Source organism: Meles meles, chromosome 10 (assembly GCF_922984935.1).
Source record: "Meles meles chromosome 10, mMelMel3.1 paternal haplotype, whole genome shotgun sequence".
NCBI lineage: Eukaryota > Metazoa > Chordata > Mammalia > Carnivora > Mustelidae > Meles > Meles meles.
Window position 1 is genome coordinate 86,054,804 of NC_060075.1, and position 18,680 is coordinate 86,073,483.

Consider the following 18,680-nt stretch of genomic DNA (forward strand, 5'->3'; position numbering starts at 1 on the left):
TCTTCCTGGAGTTCCAGAGCCCCAAAGGAGCACACACTCCCAATGTGTGATTTTGTACATGATGTTATAGACCCCAGGAATGAACTGAGTTCAAAAGCCAATTGTGACTCACAGAGTACAGGGCAAAGTTTTCATCTTCCTTTTACCACCCAACTGAATTCTTCCAAGTTCTCATCTTTCAAATATGAATGGTAATACAATTTATAAAGAAGGACTAAGGAATGTGGAAATCCAGTTGGTTAGTCTTCTCTGAGTTCTCTACTAGTCATTGAATGGAAAGGTCTTTGGTTATATGTGCATGTGCTCATGAAGGGCCATGAATGGTTATGGATTCTTACACATTATATACATATATGCAAGTGTACTTTTGTGCTTGACTAGTTTTATTTTGTCTTTTGAGAACAGTAACACATAATCAGCTTATGACTATATTTCAGAAATGAATGAGTTGTCTTCTGTATATCACTGGGAATGCACGGCCCATACTGGAGGGCTCCATGGTAAACCCAGTGTTATTGTGCCTTCTTAACCGGATCACTTCAGCAGCCCCACTTACTGTAGAGCCTGAGAAGGATTTGCCTGCCCAACATTCACTGAGTCTTTCCAACTAGGACTACTACTATGTATCCAAATGGCTCAGACACATCTTCCTGTCCCATTGAGGATCATTCTCTGAAATCCCATCTCAATTTCCAAAACCAACCCATGTGAGCAATTTAATATTGCTTCTATAAATTCTAATGCCTCCTCTAAACCATGAAGGCTTAGGATCACTAAATACTTCTTAAGCAAAGGATGGCATTCATAAATATTTCCCAAAGTTGCTAACATTCAGTGACATCCCAACAATGACTACGGAAGTATGCACAACTCAGGATGGAGACTTTACCCCTGTGAGAAGGATTCAAAGGTCCAAGGGTAATGGGTAAGCAAAAATCACATTCACCTTCAAAAGTCAAAAGAGGTCTTAGACTTTTCATGTATTTATTCTAGGATTGAAAAAACTGGCATCCAGGAGTCTCCCAGCTTATTTTTAACTACATTTCTGTTCTTTCAGCTAATTGCAGGAGAGCATCCTTCTTCCAGTTTATTTTAAACACACTAGTAAACTCAGTAGTGACTTCCACATTGTAAAAGGTTTAGGGAGGTAAGCATTCACTTATGCCAGGCAAATTTCTACCCCTAAGTTATGAAGAACCTAAAGGAATTTGTCTGAAAATAAAAACTTCACTCAAACTCCCAATACAGAAAAGTTCCAATTCTATTTTTTTCTAATTTTTACAATTCCAAAAAATACAAATTCATTAGGCATAAATTTGTATCTCCCTCCTGCCCTCCCCGACGTACACGAAATGGGATGCATCAAGACATAAAGAGATATTTATAAATTCTTAGGCAGTACTCTACCAGGTATTTCCAGGATGTCATCTCTTCTTTCATACTTCTGAAACAATTGTTCTAGTCAGAGTAAACATCCTCAAAGTGACAGCCAATCTTCTTGAGAGCAATCTGAATGCTTTCAGGAAAATAAGGAATTACAGAGGCATTGTGGGTTGGTGTTTTGTTTTGTTTTTTTTTTTTTTTAGTCAGGAAATGTGTATGTTATTTCTGCCTATGGTGATACCCTAGTAATGCCCTTGTTTGATCACTGTTAATCCAGAGACTACCTAATTTTGGAACTTTTTTGTTGTTATTTTTTTTTTTTTATCCTCTCTGCTCTCCACCGACTCTAACAGCACTCTCATTAATCACATCCACAAAATTAATTTATCCTTGGTGTGTTCGGTTTCTCAGGGAGCGGGGAAAAGACAGGATTCATTACTCAATAGGCTCTCCTTTATGCCAGGTCCAGATTATAAGGAGCTGGATGTTCACCTTCGCAGGATGGAGTCTGGATTTGGCTTCAGAATCCTCGGGGGAGATGAGCCTGGGCAGCCTGTAAGTCGAAACCTCTTTATTTCCACATTGTGGGCTATAGACCGTGCATCATCAGGGGAGGTATCATTCACTCTCAACCCAAAAGAAAGTCTCTGAGGGCTCAAAAAAAAAAAAAAAAGTTTGAGGTTTGTGCTCTTTTCTTGCTGTTTAAGTTCTCAAAACATGTCGGTGTTTCCATGCCAACATACTGTCATAAATTAACGTCCATACATTAAGAGGATTGAATTCTTTCTCAGAATGGATTGAATTCCTCTTGAATAGTTCAACTATTTGTTGAGCTAATTGTACTGGACCCCTAGTCGCTCTGGACAGTGACTCAAAGTAAAAACATGGCATGACAGAAGATACAAGCCAGGGGTGCCTAGGTGGCTCAGTCATTAAGTGTCTGCCTTCAGCTCAGGTCATGATCCTGGGGTCCTAAGACTGAGCCCCACATCAGGCTCCCTGCTTGGCGGGAAGCCTGCTTCTCCCTTTCCCACCCCCGGCTTGTGTTCCTTCTCTCGCTGTCTCTCTCTCTGTCAAATAAATAAATAAAATCTTAAAAGAAGATACAAGCCAAGGGGTGACTTGGACCAGCAAAATTTATGTACATTTGCCGTCAGAAGTATGAGGGAGAGAGAACACAGGGATAAACAGAAGTAAAATCAAGCTTAATGCTGCAAAATCTCAGCCAGATTCAAATGAAAGGATTACCATGAGAAGATGTTCACAAAGCGAACTTCAGTTGGCACAGTATTGAGACTTTGGGAAGGGCTCTGGAAAAATTAAACCTGTGTGGGCATGCACACACCCACCCCTCATTATACACCAGAGTCAAAGCATAAAATAGTATACAGAAAACTCAGCAACTGATACATAATTTGATACATGTTTTATTTGATACATTTGATACATTTGATTTGATACATTTTGATACATGATTTATGAGCATGTATCAAAATATCAACCATAAAATACTCACTGTAAAATATACGTCTTAAATGGTACCCATTGTGGGGCGCCTGGGTGGCTCAGTGGGTTAAAGCCTCTGCCTTCGGCTCAGGTCATGGTCCCAGGGTCCTGGGATCGAGCCCTGCATCGGGCTCTCCGCTCCGCAGGGAGCCTGCTTCCTCCTCTCGCTCTGTCTGCGTCTCTGCCTAGTTGTGATTTCTCTCTGTCAAATAAATAAAATATTTAAAAAAAAAAAAGGTACCCAATGTGACTAAGTCAGGTCCATGGAAAGTCTGAATAAATGATACCCCATTCCAGCTCAGGTGCCTTAACCCCATCCCAGCTCGTGCAAGGGATTTAAGCTGTAAGCTTCAGTTTCCTCACCTGTAAGATGAAGAACACAGTGGTTCTCTCTCACAGAGAGAGCTTTAAGAATTCTAGATAGCATATGCAAACCCCTTGGTACCGTGCCTGGATCCTATTAGATGTTGAATGCAGGTTTATCCTTATCATCTCTTTTTTTGGTCAGCTGTTCCAGAAAATAAAGCTAGAACTAAAAATGAGCAGAAATCTTCAGGAGAAAAAAGTTAATCTAACAAATGAAAGGAATCTGTAAAAATGAAGACTGAAAAAAAGTGAAGTTGATTGCCTTGGTAGACAGTGAGCTCCTTCCCGAGAGAAGTATTCAAACAGAACGGATGAGAACCTGACAGGAAGCCCAGAGAGGTTCTTTGGCCCTTCGAGCAGAGCTGGACCAGATGACTGATGAGATCCCTTACTAGGAAAAATGTTGAGAAGCTGAGCTTAGACTCCAAGGATGAGGAAACTCCAGGAAAAAAGGTCTATTTCCTAATTTGGGGGCCTAAAATTCAACATCCAGTCAACCACAATATCACTAATTCCCAAGCTACCAGAGGTGTAAGTGAAAGTTCACTTACCACGGAGGGTTGTCTGGATTTCCCAACTAGCGCTTTGGGAGGGAAGAGTGCTAATGTAAAATATAGGGCACAAATAACTTTGGACTGAAATGTATCCAGAGACTGAATTAAAGATCTCATGTCACGAGCAGAAGGAACAAATCTCAGTTGTATTGCGCTCCCTTTCACACACTGGCCCCCCTCTATCTGCCACGTGATTCTGAGTTTTGTTTGATCAGTGGGATTTAAATTCCCCCTAGGCAGGGACTTAATCTTCCCCTTCTTATTCTCCATCAGTGCCCCCGTAAATGACTAGCTGTCATCCGCCAAACAGGAGGTTAAGGTCACAGTCCTCCAGACTGCCGGAAGAATATCCCTCACTTCAGACACTAGCTGCAAATTTGGGGGTCCCAAGGCCTCCTTCAGATTGGATAATTCACTAGGACAGCTACTAGAACTCAGGAAAGTGCAGCACTTACTATTACAATTTTACACTTAAAGTGTACAAATTGGGACCAGCCAAAAGAAAAAGAAAACCCATAGGACAAAGTCTGCAAGGCTTCCATCATCCTGAGACAAGTTATCCCTTCCAGCATCGATGCCAACCAGGGATGCTCACCCAAGTGTTGGTGTCCAGAGTTTTTATTGGGGTCTTACTGTGTGAGTATGAGTGACCGAGGCATTGAGGCAGTTGAGCTGAGTCTCCAGCCCCTCTCCTTCCCAGAGGGTCAGGCTGATGTCACAAGGTTCAAAGGCCCAACCCTCTAATTATGTGACTTGTCATTCTTACCTGGTCAGCGAGCCCTGCGCCTCGGGACTGGGCGTGGCCATTCCACCCTGAGTCATCTTCTTTAGGATACACTATCAGGTACTCAGGTACCCACCAGGAGTCTCCACCTTAGGACAAACACTCCGGTGTGGTACAAGGGGCTCACAATGAATAGATACTCCTGTTCCAAGGGTCTAGAGGTTACATCTCAGCAAAGGCCAGACCTCTCTTTGGGCTCAGGCTCAATTCTTTATTGTATACCTATGTGTTTAAAAGACACTATACGAAAGCAATGATGGCACTTTAAGGTGATTTTCATCACCCTGTGGGGGATACTGAGACTCTTGTAGGGCATTTAAGGGTAAATTCATTAGAATACAATATGATGCCATAATGCTTCAAACTTACCAACCTAAGCGGTCTCCACCAGAAGGAGGAGGTTCCTATTTGTTCCAGAATGTACTAACTGACATACTTTTTCCCCCTTACCAAACTGTGACCTCCTTGAAGGCAAGAACTGTGTTATGGCGGTGTTTCTATCTTCCAAGCCCAGCACAGAGCCTGGCTTATTAGATATTTGCTAACTGGAATTGAAGAGAATTCTCTTCACCAAGTCCAAACTGTCACCTGAACCTCTCGAGGGGAGGAAAAAAAAAAAAAGTAATAACCTGGAGTTTACATTTTCTGAGGCTTCTAGATGCTACAGGCTCTGTAGAATTTAAATGGCTTCTCCTAGAATCAGGAATATGTCCTAGGAGCCCTATAACATGTTTTGTTCAACCCAGTGTTTTAAAATTGTAGAACACCAATTAATTTCACATGTTTAAAATTCAGATTTCCATATTCTCTTGAAAAATAAATGTAGCAACATTTGGCTTATCGTTCTCATTGATAGCAACTGACCAGAGCTAAGGGGTGCTCCCTTTTAAAATGAGCATGGCCACAGTTCCCGAGACCTCCTCATACCTGCATTATTCCTTTAGTCTATTTCTTTGAGATTCCCATCCCAGAGAACTGGACTCAAAGATGAATATTTTGCACCAAAGGACTCTTCAACCAGGGCCAGATCATGGATTTTTACAACCCCAAAGCATAATATCAGGGTCCTTCCCTTATATGATAAGAATAAATAAGATTAAACTATGACAAAAATATAAAAGAAGTGAAGTTCTAATTCTTCCCGTGACACTTACTTCAAAACAGTCTTTGAAATAGAAAATTCTTACCTTGCTGGAACCCCTCTCCCCCAAACGCTCCTGCATAGTCCCTTTGGGGGTAAACTAGAACCACATTCAGGAAATACTGTCCTCACCAGTCTCTCCCTCCTCCCTCAGGGGCAGGAGGGACCGCGTGACTGTCCACAGGGAAGACGTGGTCTCAGCTGGCTCAAGAAGGGAGGGGACTGGCTGAAATTTGTCACCGAAGCAGTAACGTTGTGGCCCCAGTGGAGCACATTGCTCAAAATGAAGCTCAGGTGTGTGAATGCAGCCATAGTCACCACCTGGCCTCCTAGCAGGGCACAGACCCCCAGATTCCCAGCCCTTCTGAACATTGACTTTGACTTAGGGGGCCTTTCTCCCCTACAGAGGGCAGGCATCCAGTATCTCTGATAAGCTTCTTCAGATTACATGGATTGTTGGTTATCCCCATTGTGTTTATTTAGACTTATTCTGGTTTATTCTTTCATTTGAATGATTTAAGACAACCACAGTCTGCAAGTTACAATTTGGACACTTAAGCCATTTAAGTAGAAGCCTACATTTTCCTAAAGCAAGCAAAGGCAGAAAGTAATGCCTTGAAGACCAGAACGTTGCACCTCAGACCATGTCAGGAAGAGTGAGTCTACTGTAAAGACCTCCCATGAGCCTTTCCTTCCTGCTTTCCTCCGTCGTAAGCCCAGAGATAATATATAAACAAAATGTGCTGGCCTCATTTAATTGCTGATGTGCTACGAAGGGAGTCTCATGAGGCAACTTGGTCCCCAACCACAGGAGGTCTCATAAATTACATCAAACAGGTTTCTGCCTCCATATATACAAAATGGTACTGATATCTCAGGGTGTGCTTTAAACACGACAACATAGCTTCCGGCAAATAATGAACAGCGGGACTCCAGCTCCAACAAAGCATATGGGCATTTTTCCTACAAGAGGAAATACTTTTCACAGTTAAATAACAATAGAAATAGAAAGAAATGAAAAATTGCCAGAAAGGAACAAAAATGGGATTTCCAGCTGTGAGCTGAAAACAGATGGGAAGGCATCAAGGTAGAAAGATTTAGAAAATGCTGCAATGGAGAAAAACTGTTCATAGAAAGAGGAGGTAACGATAGACACATTTCTTGGTCGGCGAGTCTGTGCAAACTTGCAGAGAAGGTTCAGAAGGCAAGAGCCTGAAATCGGCTTGCCACCCTGTTAAGTTGTCCCAGGCCATAATTATTGTAGCTCAGACCCAACAGGGTTGGACTTGCATTAGGTAGAGCTGGAAAGAATTAAAGGAATTAAAAGGTCTGCACATATGATTTTAGTTTTCCTTTTTTTGTGTTAGCTTTTTCTCCTGGCTGACTGGGGTACCAGCCACTTAAATGTGAATTGCTGTTATTTCATATCAAATACTCTTGTTTTGTTCCGTGCCTTCCCAGCCTATGAGACAGAGTTGTGGAGTTGTTGTGATTCTTTCATTTTTTGAGAAGGCGGTTGAAAAGCTAAGGACATGGATCCGTTGTTCCAGGAGTTCAGGAAGCAGGCTTTTTCTAGCTGTTTTGCCACAAAGTTCTTCCTTCAAGGCCAAAGCAGTAAGGACAAGATAAAGAACTTCTCCAAGAGCAATGAGCAAACTGATGAGTGGGTCTGCACAAGCTTAAGAATCCAGTGAGTCTAGAGGGAGGTGCGTGTGGAGCGAGGCCAGTGTTGGCGGGAAGGCCCAGTGGCCAGTGTAGCCCAGGGTCAGCAAGACCAGAAGGGAAATGTAGCCTGATGGGTCAGAGAGCCCAGACCATGCACATGGGAGGGATTGGGGGGTGGAAAGTGTCCCCCAACAGACCTGCAAAGTGACAGGCGTGGTGGGTCAGAGAGCTCAGGCCAGGCACCAGCGGGAGAGTCCTTCAGGGGACTTGGAAGGTGACCAGTGAGGACCACAGATCCCGTGGCCATTGGACCGAGTGCAAATACTCAGGACTTGCTACTCAGAGGCTGCTAGGGCCACAGACCAAAGCTTCCCAAGGAGCTTGTCGAACATGTAGACTCTTGGGTTCCACCCCAGACCTGCAGTATCACACTCTTGGTGGGGTTGGGTTGGGGGTAGTTCCTAACGCTGTGTTTTAATAAGCTCACCAGGTGGTCTACTTGTGCCCTAAAGCATTAGAACTCCTGGCTTAAAGGATCAGATGTCCTGAGGCATGTTCGCCATAGTTTAAGCGAACAGGAGAGTGTATATGCATTGAAAAGGCAGTAGGAGTTGCAACAAGGAACCAAGGGCCGTCTCATCTCTGTAGGGACGGTGGCAGGCAGGAACTAAACTCATAGAATGACTGGTGCACACAAGGCATACTCGAATTAAAAGGGGGGGGGGAAGGGTGTTGTTGTTGTTTTTCCTAAAAAGAGAAGATATATAGAATTAGCTCTGTAGCTACAGTGAAATAATAATAACGCAGGAAGGGGCAAAATGGCCAAAGCCTAATGCAGAAGAGCTTCGAGAGAGATGGAAGGGAGCATGCGCAGTGAGCCTCTTCCCAGCAGAGGCGCGACTCCTGATGAATTCAGCAAATGCAGCTGCTGCACACGGCTCGTGGGCACACAGCTCGGTGCTGCATACGGCTAATGGGTGCCTGCTACAGGCCACCACAGGCCACCACTCGGGGCTCAGTTCAATCCCATTTAATAGTTATGTCAACTTTTGTTCGAAACAGGGTAGAGGATGGATTTTTTTTTTTTTGGACCCAATTTACTATTCTTTATTTTTTTCAGCGTAACAGTATTCATTGTTTTTGCACAACACCCAGTGCTCCATGCAATACATGCCCTCCCTATTACCCACCACCTGGTCCCCCCCCCAAGCTCCCACCCCCGCCCCTTCAAAACCCTCAGGTTGTTTTTCAGAGTCCATAGTCTCTTATGGTTCGCCTCCCCGAGGATGGATTATTAATGTCATTACATAATAATGTCTATACATATAGGAATTGTGTAACACTGTATAAGAAGTTATACTGGGGTACTCTGCTGAATATACCACTTACTGGATATAAGCACATGAGATTTGATGAAATGAACAGAATTTCAAAGAGTAAAGTTTCCACTTTTAAAAAAGCGTGTCAGGGGAAGTGTGTCTTTGCTCAAATGTCAGCTTCTCAGCGATGCCTCCTCTAACCAGCTCTGGCACCGCCGCGGGTCACGTGACTGACCCCCACCCGCCACCCCGCCTTGCTCCCTTTTTTCCGTGGTGCATGCCTGCTAGCATACAACAGAACTGACTGCACTCATTATTGTCTGGCCACTAGACTAGGAGTTTTCTAAGGGCAGGGATCTGTATTTCTTGTTCACGGATGAATTCCTAACACCCAAAAGTACCCGTGGGTTCAATTAATATTTGCTGAATAGATAAATTAATTAGTACTCCTATCACAGCAATGCAGCAGAAAAGCAGATGTTTTACTGGGATTTTTCTTTTACTGAGTGAAACTAGTTTAGGTGGAGCTAGAACTAGTATCACCTAGTAACAAAGACGATAACTTCGAGAGCATCTGCTTATCTTTGCTGCCTGCTTACAGCAAGGGAGGAATGGGAATTTTCGAAAGTGAAATTTGGGGCCGGGGCGGAGGGTGGTGTTTTGTCTTTTTGGGTTTTTTTCCTTAGTGAAATTTTGTTTTTGCTATTTCTGTAGAGGGCCAAATTGCATCCATGCCATTCTCAAATGCGACCTATATTTTGGTTCACTCTTCTCAGCAAGAGTCAGAACTAGAGCTTCAAGTTGATAATTAACCGGCCAAGAAGCTCAAGAGCCATTTTCTTCTCTGTAACTAGCTATAAACTCTCTCACTAAAGCACATAGGAAGTCTAAAGGTTGAACCATTTTGGGGGACTAACCCAGCTAAATGCAGCTTTTCATGGGGCAGTGGAGAAACATAAACATTCATTTTAACTGGCTTTCGCACAAAGCACTTAGCAAATCTTTGAAGGGCTCCTTAGCGGGTTCAGTCTTTTGAAGAAGAGATTGGAACATCTTTAGAAAGAAGCTCATAAATTCAGGTTGGCATGACAATAAGAGAAAAACGGAGAATGTCAGAAGCAGACCCAGCCGCTGTCCTGTAGGAAATAGGAGCAGAGCGTTGCAGGGAAAGAACCACACTGTACAGCTAATCCAAGGCAGGATATGCGAGGTTTTCCTTGTGATAGCAATAATGAACCACTCCTCAGAGCACCGATATTCAGTGTGGAAGCAAATCGAACCCAGCCCACCCCCAGGAATAGAGACAAAGTAGGCGTAGTCATCAAGAATTGTCATTCCTGTGGATAAAGAAAGCTGTTCAGTGGGCCAAGGCTATGAGGTCTTCAGGAAAAGAGAGCACTCTCCATCCTTTAATTCTGCATATACCCAAGAAGTCCTGGGCATTCACACCAAGCTGCCATGTTGACAGGCCACGCCGAGCAGTGTGACCACATAAGAACCAGTCTGTTGTCACACCTGAGACACATAAACCCACGATCACGAGGGGGCAGCTCTGCAAATGAGCTGGGATCCACAGATCCAGAGTTTGAAGGAAATCATTGTGCCTGAAAGAAATCCATCTGTGAGCAAGGGATCCTTTTATGAAGACTTAAAACTTAGACGATAGCCTCTGTAATATGACCAGGGTAAGAGTAACATTTGACTTCAGATGCTCTATGGCTAAGCCACTTGGCAAAAGAAATCGGATGGCCATTGCCCATGTGTTGGAAAAATTGTAGGTTAAAGAGTGAAACTAAAATATTTAGTGCCATTGGTTTTTCCTCTGAGAAAGAAAAAAAAAGCCTCATTAATGGACACTAATCTGAGTGTTTCTAACGGAAAGTGGGAAGCCTTATGTTATGTCTTCCCTTACAGTCCCTGGTTCAGGGAATTACCACGCACACATTTCCCAGATATGTTCTTCCTCATTTCTTGGCATGAGAGTCACCTAAACATTTCAGAAGCATTTCAGGGGACAGGCAGAACTGGGAATGTCCTTTACACAAAGGACAGTGCTCCAAGGAAATAGTCGAAGGAATAGAGCAAAAATCAGGAGGAGGTTTGACTGAGGCTTTTTTAAAGTCACCTGGCCTGAAGAGCCAACTGTGAGTTTTACTTTGTTTTATTTTATTTTATCCTTAACTCCAGCCTTGCAAGGCAAAGCAAAGTTTAAAAAAAAAAAATTGAACCATTTTCAGTTTCATAATATGCAGCCCCTAGTTTGCCCTGACATTTTTTGAGCTCTCACTATGTGCCATGACAAAGTTAAATGCTTTACATGCATTATTTCATTCAGTTCTTTCAGTAAGTCCATAAATCAGCTCCTATTACTTTATTTCCCCATTTTGCAGATGAAGAAACTGAGGCTCACAGAGGTTAAGATTTGCCCAAGGCCACACAAACAAGAAGTGGAACCAAGATTCAATCCCCAGCTCATTACATCCCCAGTGGCCAATAACATCGGAACATTTGGGGTTAGAATTTTCCTTAAGGGTGATAACTGGTGCTCCAGGAAGCAAGTGTCCCCCAGACCTCGTGGCCATCAGCAACGAGTTCAAAACGTTCATTTCTCTAAAAGGAGTTAGCAACTGGAAGAGTGGGAAAGGCCCCTCATTTTTCGTTTTTCAAGTACATGCTCAGGTTTGGAGCAAGGGAATGTGGGAATAAAACCTTCCCCCAAGTTGTACATACATATAAAGAAATTATATCTATATATGATCTTATTGTGTATAATTAGATTTATATATAAGGAAATTTTAATATCTATAACTATATTTACATAAAGAAATTAGTATATGTGAGCAAAAATAGTTGAAATGTAAATATCCTTTCCTTCTTACGTTTCTCTAGATTTTGATTGGTGCCGTCATTGCCATGGGTTCAGCCGACAGAGACGGCCGCCTACACCCAGGAGACGAGCTTGTCTATGTCGACGGGATTCCAGTGGCTGGCAAGACCCACCGCTATGTCATCGACCTGATGCACCATGCAGCCCGAAACGGGCAGGTCAACCTCACTGTGAGAAGGAAGGTGCTATGTGGAGGTGTGTGGCTCAGGCCAGCATGGAGGCTTGGGGGTCGGGTGGTGAAATGCTTTTGTGGGACATGGTAAGGACAGGGAGAACAATATTTTAAACCAATTTCTATATTATACAAGGACAAAAGTCAACCTAGATCTTCCACATGTGACCATGATTTTGAAAGGGCAGATTTTCACCCACTGTAATTCCAAGCAGTCTCTCAGCCCTACATTTTCAGCGCAGTCATTAAAAATTTCTAGCAAAGCCTGGGGCTAATTTAAAATGTGTATGCTCTTTGCTCTTTGGTGGGTGCTAGTTATAAGAGGAACATTATGGTAGTGGAAAATACAGCTTTGGAAAATGTTCCTCATTGTGTTTACAAACCAAGAACCATGGCATTTTGATACCATAAGAAGGCAACTAGGATGGAAAATTAGCCTCCAAAGTAGAGCCTGATAAAAGGTAACAATAAAACTATGACAAAAATACAGCTGTCTGTCACTCTGAGAAAACACAATTCATTTAACTCCAAGCTTATGGAACCGGTAAATTAGAAGTAATTATTCCCTTTACAGCCATTTCCTAGCATCGTGAAAGAATCCACCAAAGACTTCACTTTTAAGTCAGTCTTCACAGTCCTAGTCTGATTTAGTTTATCTCTCTCCACCATCTCAATCCCCCAAAACGGTTGATATTTCTATGAATATGTTACAAAAATCAACCATTTTTCATAGTCTAAGCACTCAGTAACGTAGGCAGTAGGGTCCCCAGCTGCCAGGGCTTTGCCCTGTGAATTACCTACTCCTCTCATGGCCGCTGGCCTCTCTGCTCAGCCCGCTGGGTCTCCTCATACAGATTAGGATGGACCTCAGCTGCAGGAGCTCCCACGTGTTACAGAAAAGGAAACCAAGGCCCAGAGGTTGGGTAGCTCACCCAGGAGTCTGCCGTGAAAATCAGTGATAATGCAGAGGCTCTTGCTGCCCCCGCCCCCACCTGTGCTTCTGGCTTTATCCCACCTTCGGGCCCCCTCCCATCCCACCCCCAAGGAATTCAAAGACAGGAGACCAACCATTAGCAAATGTCAACTCCCTAGCCCAAGTAGTTTTCCCTGTGTTATTATTATAAGGCATCTGAATTAAAAAAAAAAAAATAGTGGGGGGTTGGGTGCCACTGACTAATCACAGGCTGTGAATGACTAGGGAAGATAAGACTTATTAATCGAACTAAAAACCCTTTTCTGTTCGAGGCTTCTAGAAACTAGACTTTGATCAAGGGCAATCGTTTAAAAGCGCAAGTCTGAAGAATTGTCAGCCCTCACCAGTACAGACTGCTATATATCTTGTATCGTGTGGGGGTTTTGCTAAGAAGTGCCATTCATCTTCAGAAATTCATGACATACCACTTGACCCAAAGAAGTAAAACACCTTGAATCATACCTTATCCTTGGGCAAGATGCCAGGAGGAAGACAGTGTTTGCCTGGTTAACATTTAACAGTCTCTCTCCCTAAGAGTGATTTTTGGTAAAAAGTTTGCCGTGCTATATGTTCTGTAACCCCCAGATAAATTAAAAAGATACCTGATTTACAAGGAAATACACTGCAAGGTGCAAAACCAAGTGCACCAACATAATTTCATGCTCCCCTTGCCACCAGCTGATTATTGCCAATTAAATTTTGTTTTAATCAACCCACGCTATTGGAGTGCATGCCAAATGCTGCAAAAATGTATTCTTGCAATTTGTGGATCATGTGACTTTTGTGAAGATGCTCTTTGCTGCAGTTCTTACCAACTTTACTCATTTAGGTTTTCGAGTGCATTTCAAGTGCATTTAATTTTTGAAAACGTTCAGCTGCAGACTGCTCGTTCACACCAGGAGAGTTTCCAAGTTAATTCAGCTCACTCTTCCTTGAAAGCTTCATCAGTATTGAAAATGATTAAGTTCAGGAAAGGATACTTTGATAGTAAAGTAAATGCCTAGAAATAGGATGGAACAGATTTTTTAAAGGCATAGGAAGACAGCTTTTCTTCTTAGCTGCTGTTTCTCCAACAGCGAGAAAGGACAGCCACAAGTGGATATGACAGCGAAGATGCCTTTTCAAGGACTGTTATCATTATTATTATGCTTTCCCAAGGAAAGGCAGTGGGAGGTGTGAGCCTGACTTACAATGAGATGGTTCAGAGCTGAGGGAAGTGAGCAATCAGCTTGTGAAGAGACAGAAGATATGTGAGAAGAGGGACAGAGTTGCCACCTTCTTACACAGAGAAGCGGTATCAGGAGCTGGGAAGAAGAGGGGGCGGCGCTCACAGAGGTTAAAGCCTTCAGCCTTATGCTTGCCTCAGCTTGTGCAAATGTCCTGTCCCTCCTCAGAAGGCACCAGGCACTGGCCTCCAGCACTCAAGAGAAAAAGAGAGAAAAGCACACGTATTAGAAGAGATAATGCCTAGTTAGTTACATCGGGCAAAAACTAAAGAAACGCAGAAGCTTCTGCAAATATTAAAATATTTTAAAAGTGTGCATACTAAGGATAGAAAGGTGAAGTTTTCAATGAGGCAATGACAATCTAGATCCTCAAAAAGGAGAAATTGTGGAGTAAAGGAAGGAAACATCCCATAATACATTTAATTTTATTTACGAGGTAATTATAGCACAGGTCATGCACTTTAAACTAGTTTTGAGGGGCGCCTGGGTGACTCAGTCAGTTAAGCATCTGCCTTTGGCTCAGGTCATGAACCCAAGATTCTGGGATCGAGCACCGCATCGGGGTCCCTGCTCAGCAAGGAGTCTGCTTCTCCCTCTTCCTCGACCTCTCTCCCGATTGCTCTTTCTCCCACACACACTCACTCTCTTTCCCAGAAAATAAATGAAAAGTCTTTTAAAAAACCTTTTTTTAATTTAAAAAATAAACTAGTTTTGAGAGATGTTTTACCTATGGCACCAGCTCCAGTGTTTAGCTATTTTTTTCCCCCAAGGATAGTAGAAGAGTGGCTTTATTACACTGAAGTATAAATATTTGTATATTTAATAGCTCAGCTTTGAGACATTCAAACTAATGACATATTTTGAATACACACTATTCGTCTGAGAGAAGGCTGTCTCTGAGGAATTTCCTCATGTGTCAATCTAGAACTGATGTGAAAGAACATTTTATGACTTAATCAAAACACGTTAGAGTCCGTCTGAAAGCTATCCATCAGTACTTTTCTCTCATATCTAAGGGAGAGTCTAATTCTTGGCTTAATGCCGAGAAAAAGAAGGCTTTCTTGGCAGCAGGCTGAAAAGTTTAGCCATTGTTTAGGGTGCCCCAGGATCTCCCAGTCCTGGTTACTAGACTTTTTGTCGATTCCAAACATGTTCCATTCTTCTTTGTCTGTGAGCACGTCACCCGTTCAAATAAGTTGTCTGCTTTGAGGAGTCTAGATCAGGAGTACACCCGCTCAGATCCCTCGCAGGCAGGTCAGCCTCTCGCTTTGGTGGGGACCCAGCTTGTGGGGACGGAGCCCCCTCCTCCGTCAGGCCCCACGAGGTTGTACACTGCATGTGGACACTCCAGCCTGGGCTGGCATGCCCCACTGCCTTATTAAGAGAAGGAAAGGAAAAGTAAGTTGGGAGAAATCGGAGAGGGGGAAGAACCATGAGAGACGGTGCACTCTGAGAAACAAACTGAGGGTTTTGGAAGGGAGAGGATGGGGGCGGGGGAGGCGTTGGGTGAGCCTGGTGGTGAGGACTCAGGTGGGCACCGATTGCATGGAGCACTGGGTGTGGTGCATAAACAATGAATCTTGGAACACTGAAAAAATTAAACTAAATTTAAAAATTTAAAAAGATGAAGAACTTTGTTCTAGAGGTGGAAAGCAAAGTCCAAAAGCAATAGAACGGTATTCTTTTTCCTGTTTTGGACTCTTCCCCTTCCCCAGCCACCATTCACGTTGAATAGTCAGTGACGTTCTTTCGGGGAAACCTCTAGAACCCGAGGGAGAGCTGCTCCCAGACACTTACTGCAAAGACAGATCATTTTCTTTTGTTGCCACTTTACTGACAGGCACAGTCCTCAACCCCCTAAAATATGACAGCCAGAAAATGAGATCTCTCTTGTCACTGCCTATGACATTTAGTACTGATTTGGTCCAATAACTCAGGGAGATTTTCAATTTAATGTTGCAGCCTAATAATTGTTTGTTTTTCTTCCTCCCAACTATCTCTAATCACTTTATTTCCAACTGGAGCAAGGACTGATAAAGGACATTGCTTCACGAAGACCGTAACAGCTTGTCTTTGAATATTTTCTAGCGGGGAGGGGACATTTTACAAGTAGTTTTAAATTCTGGTAGAAAAGAGGGAAAGGCTCTGACATTGGCATTTTGTTCTTTTCTCACCTCAGTGCATTTCTTACAGATGAAAAGCATCCATTTGTCTTCTTCAATTAAAACCTGATTAATTAAATCTTACCGAAAAATTCAAATTTATCAAATGATAATAAGCAGCATCCTGGATCTTATTCTGCTATTACAAACAAGAAATGAATACATTTTTGTAAGACTATTTTTTAATCTGAGTGTACGAATAAAGCCCGTTCCTCTTTCTCTACATATCAGTAGAACAAAAATTCTCTTCTAGTCTGTGTTCTTTCTCCCTGATTTTTGAAATGATTTTTGATTTTTGAAATGAAATGATTTTTCATTTCAGAATGGAATTGCGGTTGCGGTTTATCAAGTTAAGAGCCTTCGCTGGGACTTTTGCTAATTATTTTTAACTTGCCATACGAGACACCTACCAGAGCTCTAAATGGGAGGCCATATCTAGAGACCCAAAAAAGAGTCATTATTTGTGGTTACTTTCCTTCTCACTATTTCTCTGTTCCAGAAACATCTTTTGTGCAAACTGATCAAACTGTAAGATGAGATGAAACAGTCCTATTTCTAGTTACAGTATTTTAGGTGCCCGCTTCAGTTCTTTTAATCAGCGTACCAAAACCTAAGTATGAAGTTAAAATGACAAAATTCTTTATCAATAACAGATGAACTTTCATTTTTAAAAAGCAGTTTCTCTTGGCCGCCAACTTTCTATCATTTCTTCCTGTAAATAAGCTTGTTTTCTCATGGAAGTATTGGTTTGGTTTATCTGGCTAATAATAGAGAATATTTTGAAATGATACAGCATAAAAATGAGCAATGCCACCCACACCTTGTTCAGAAATTCAAAACTCATCGTCCCCTTGGCCTGACATCATTGTTAGATTTAATCCTAGAGTAAGTGAATAAAAGAAGGATCCTTTAAGAAAGATGTTTTCCACCTACATGGAGTGAATTAATGCCTCTAGACTAACACAGTATCACAAAATTAAATGTGATTATGACCAGGTGGTGGGTAATAGGGAGGGCACGTATTGCATGGAGCACTGGGTTACGCTGGGTTACGCTGAAATAAATAAATAAATAAATAAAAGTTAGGAAAAAAAACTGTGATTATGATGGGTCCCTTTACATGGACATTCTGGGCTGTTAGCCCCACTAACCGTACCCCTCCAGCAGCATTGCTCAGTGGTGGCCTAGAACTCTTACTGGGTTTCTCTCTCCTGTGCCCAGTCTTCCTAAATCTACTAAAAACACTTTCCAGGGGCACCTGGGTGGCTCAGTGGGTTAACACTTCGGCTCAGGTCATGATCCCAGGGTCCTAAGATTGAGCCCCACATCGGGCTCTCTGCTCAGCGGGGAGCCTACTTCCCCTTCTCTCTCTGCCTGCCTCTCTGCCTACTTGTGATCTGTCAAATAAATAAATAAAATCCTTTTAAAAAAAACAAAAACCACTTTCCACACATGGACCCTGAAGATACAGCCTTCACAAGTTCTTTAAGTAATCCTGTGCACAGTGCAGTTTAAGATACTGCCCTCCTGTTTTATCATCGTTAATCAGTTATTATTATGAAACTAACAAGCTCAGTATCTAGGGGTTCCTGGGTGGCTCACTCAGGTCAGTGTCTGACTCTTGCTTTTGGTTCAGGCCGTGATCTCAGGGTCAGATCCTGAGATGGAGGTACGTTTGGGGCTCCACGCTCCGTGGGGAGTCTGCTTCCCCTCTCCCTCTGCCCCTCCCTCTGCCCCTTCCCCACTTCTCTCTCTCTCAAATGAATAAATACATCTTTTAAAAAAAAAAAAAAAGCTCAATATCTAAAACCAGGTGTTGTCCTGGGCGGGGGAGGGGGGGGGCTGGAGGGGGGGGTGTTGCAGATTTAACAAGAGGAAAATATAAACTAGTAGCAGCACAGAAGAAGCCGTTGAGGGTTTAGCTATGTTTGCCGTGAAGAATGGAATGGGGCTTAGACCTGGGTGCTCTGTAGCTAGGTTTGTAGCCCTTCAAATGTTCTGCACTCATGGGGACTAGAAGCCAGTCAGCCAGTCTTGGCATGATGCTGATGTCTAGAACTGCACCTAGTACACAGAGGCACTCATCAAGACCCTTGTTAGATAACTGAGCGCCCGGGCATGCTGTGTTTTGCAGGGGAGCCCTGCCCAGAGAACGGGAGGAGTCCAGGCTCCGTGTCAACCCACCACAGCTCTCCGCGCAGTGACTACGCCACCTACACCAACAGCAACCACGCTGCCCCCAGTAGCAATGCCTCTCCACCTGAAGGCTTCGCCTCCCACAGTCTGCAGACCAGCGATGTGGTCATTCACCGCAAGGAGAACGAAGGCTTCGGCTTTGTCATCATCAGCTCCCTGAACAGACCTGAGTCCGGATCCACTATCAGTAAGTGATGGCTTCGCTTGCCTTTGAATAAGGGGTCTTGGGCTCATCTGTTCTTGGTAGGGATACTGGACGTGCAAATCAGAAGACCGTTGGAGGCACCTTGGGGAGCCAGAAGCTTACAGGCTATGGGCAAAAATAATATAATTTAATATAGGATTA

The 18,680-nt window shown here is 43.2% G+C and overlaps 1 protein-coding gene across 4 annotated transcripts in view; it reads left to right on the plus strand.

Moving 5' to 3' along the window:
* MAGI2 (membrane associated guanylate kinase, WW and PDZ domain containing 2) overlaps positions 1-18,680 on the plus strand; it is a 1,383,262-nt gene that overhangs the window by 1,207,826 nt on the left and 156,756 nt on the right. For all 4 annotated transcript variants that reach the window (XM_046021617.1, XM_046021618.1, XM_046021620.1 and 1 more), the window contains 3 exons: positions 1,847-1,938; positions 11,608-11,800; positions 18,273-18,521. In XM_046021617.1, the coding sequence (XP_045877573.1) occupies positions 1,847-1,938; positions 11,608-11,800; positions 18,273-18,521 (534 nt within the window). The remainder of the gene's footprint in view (positions 1-1,846; positions 1,939-11,607; positions 11,801-18,272; positions 18,522-18,680) is intronic.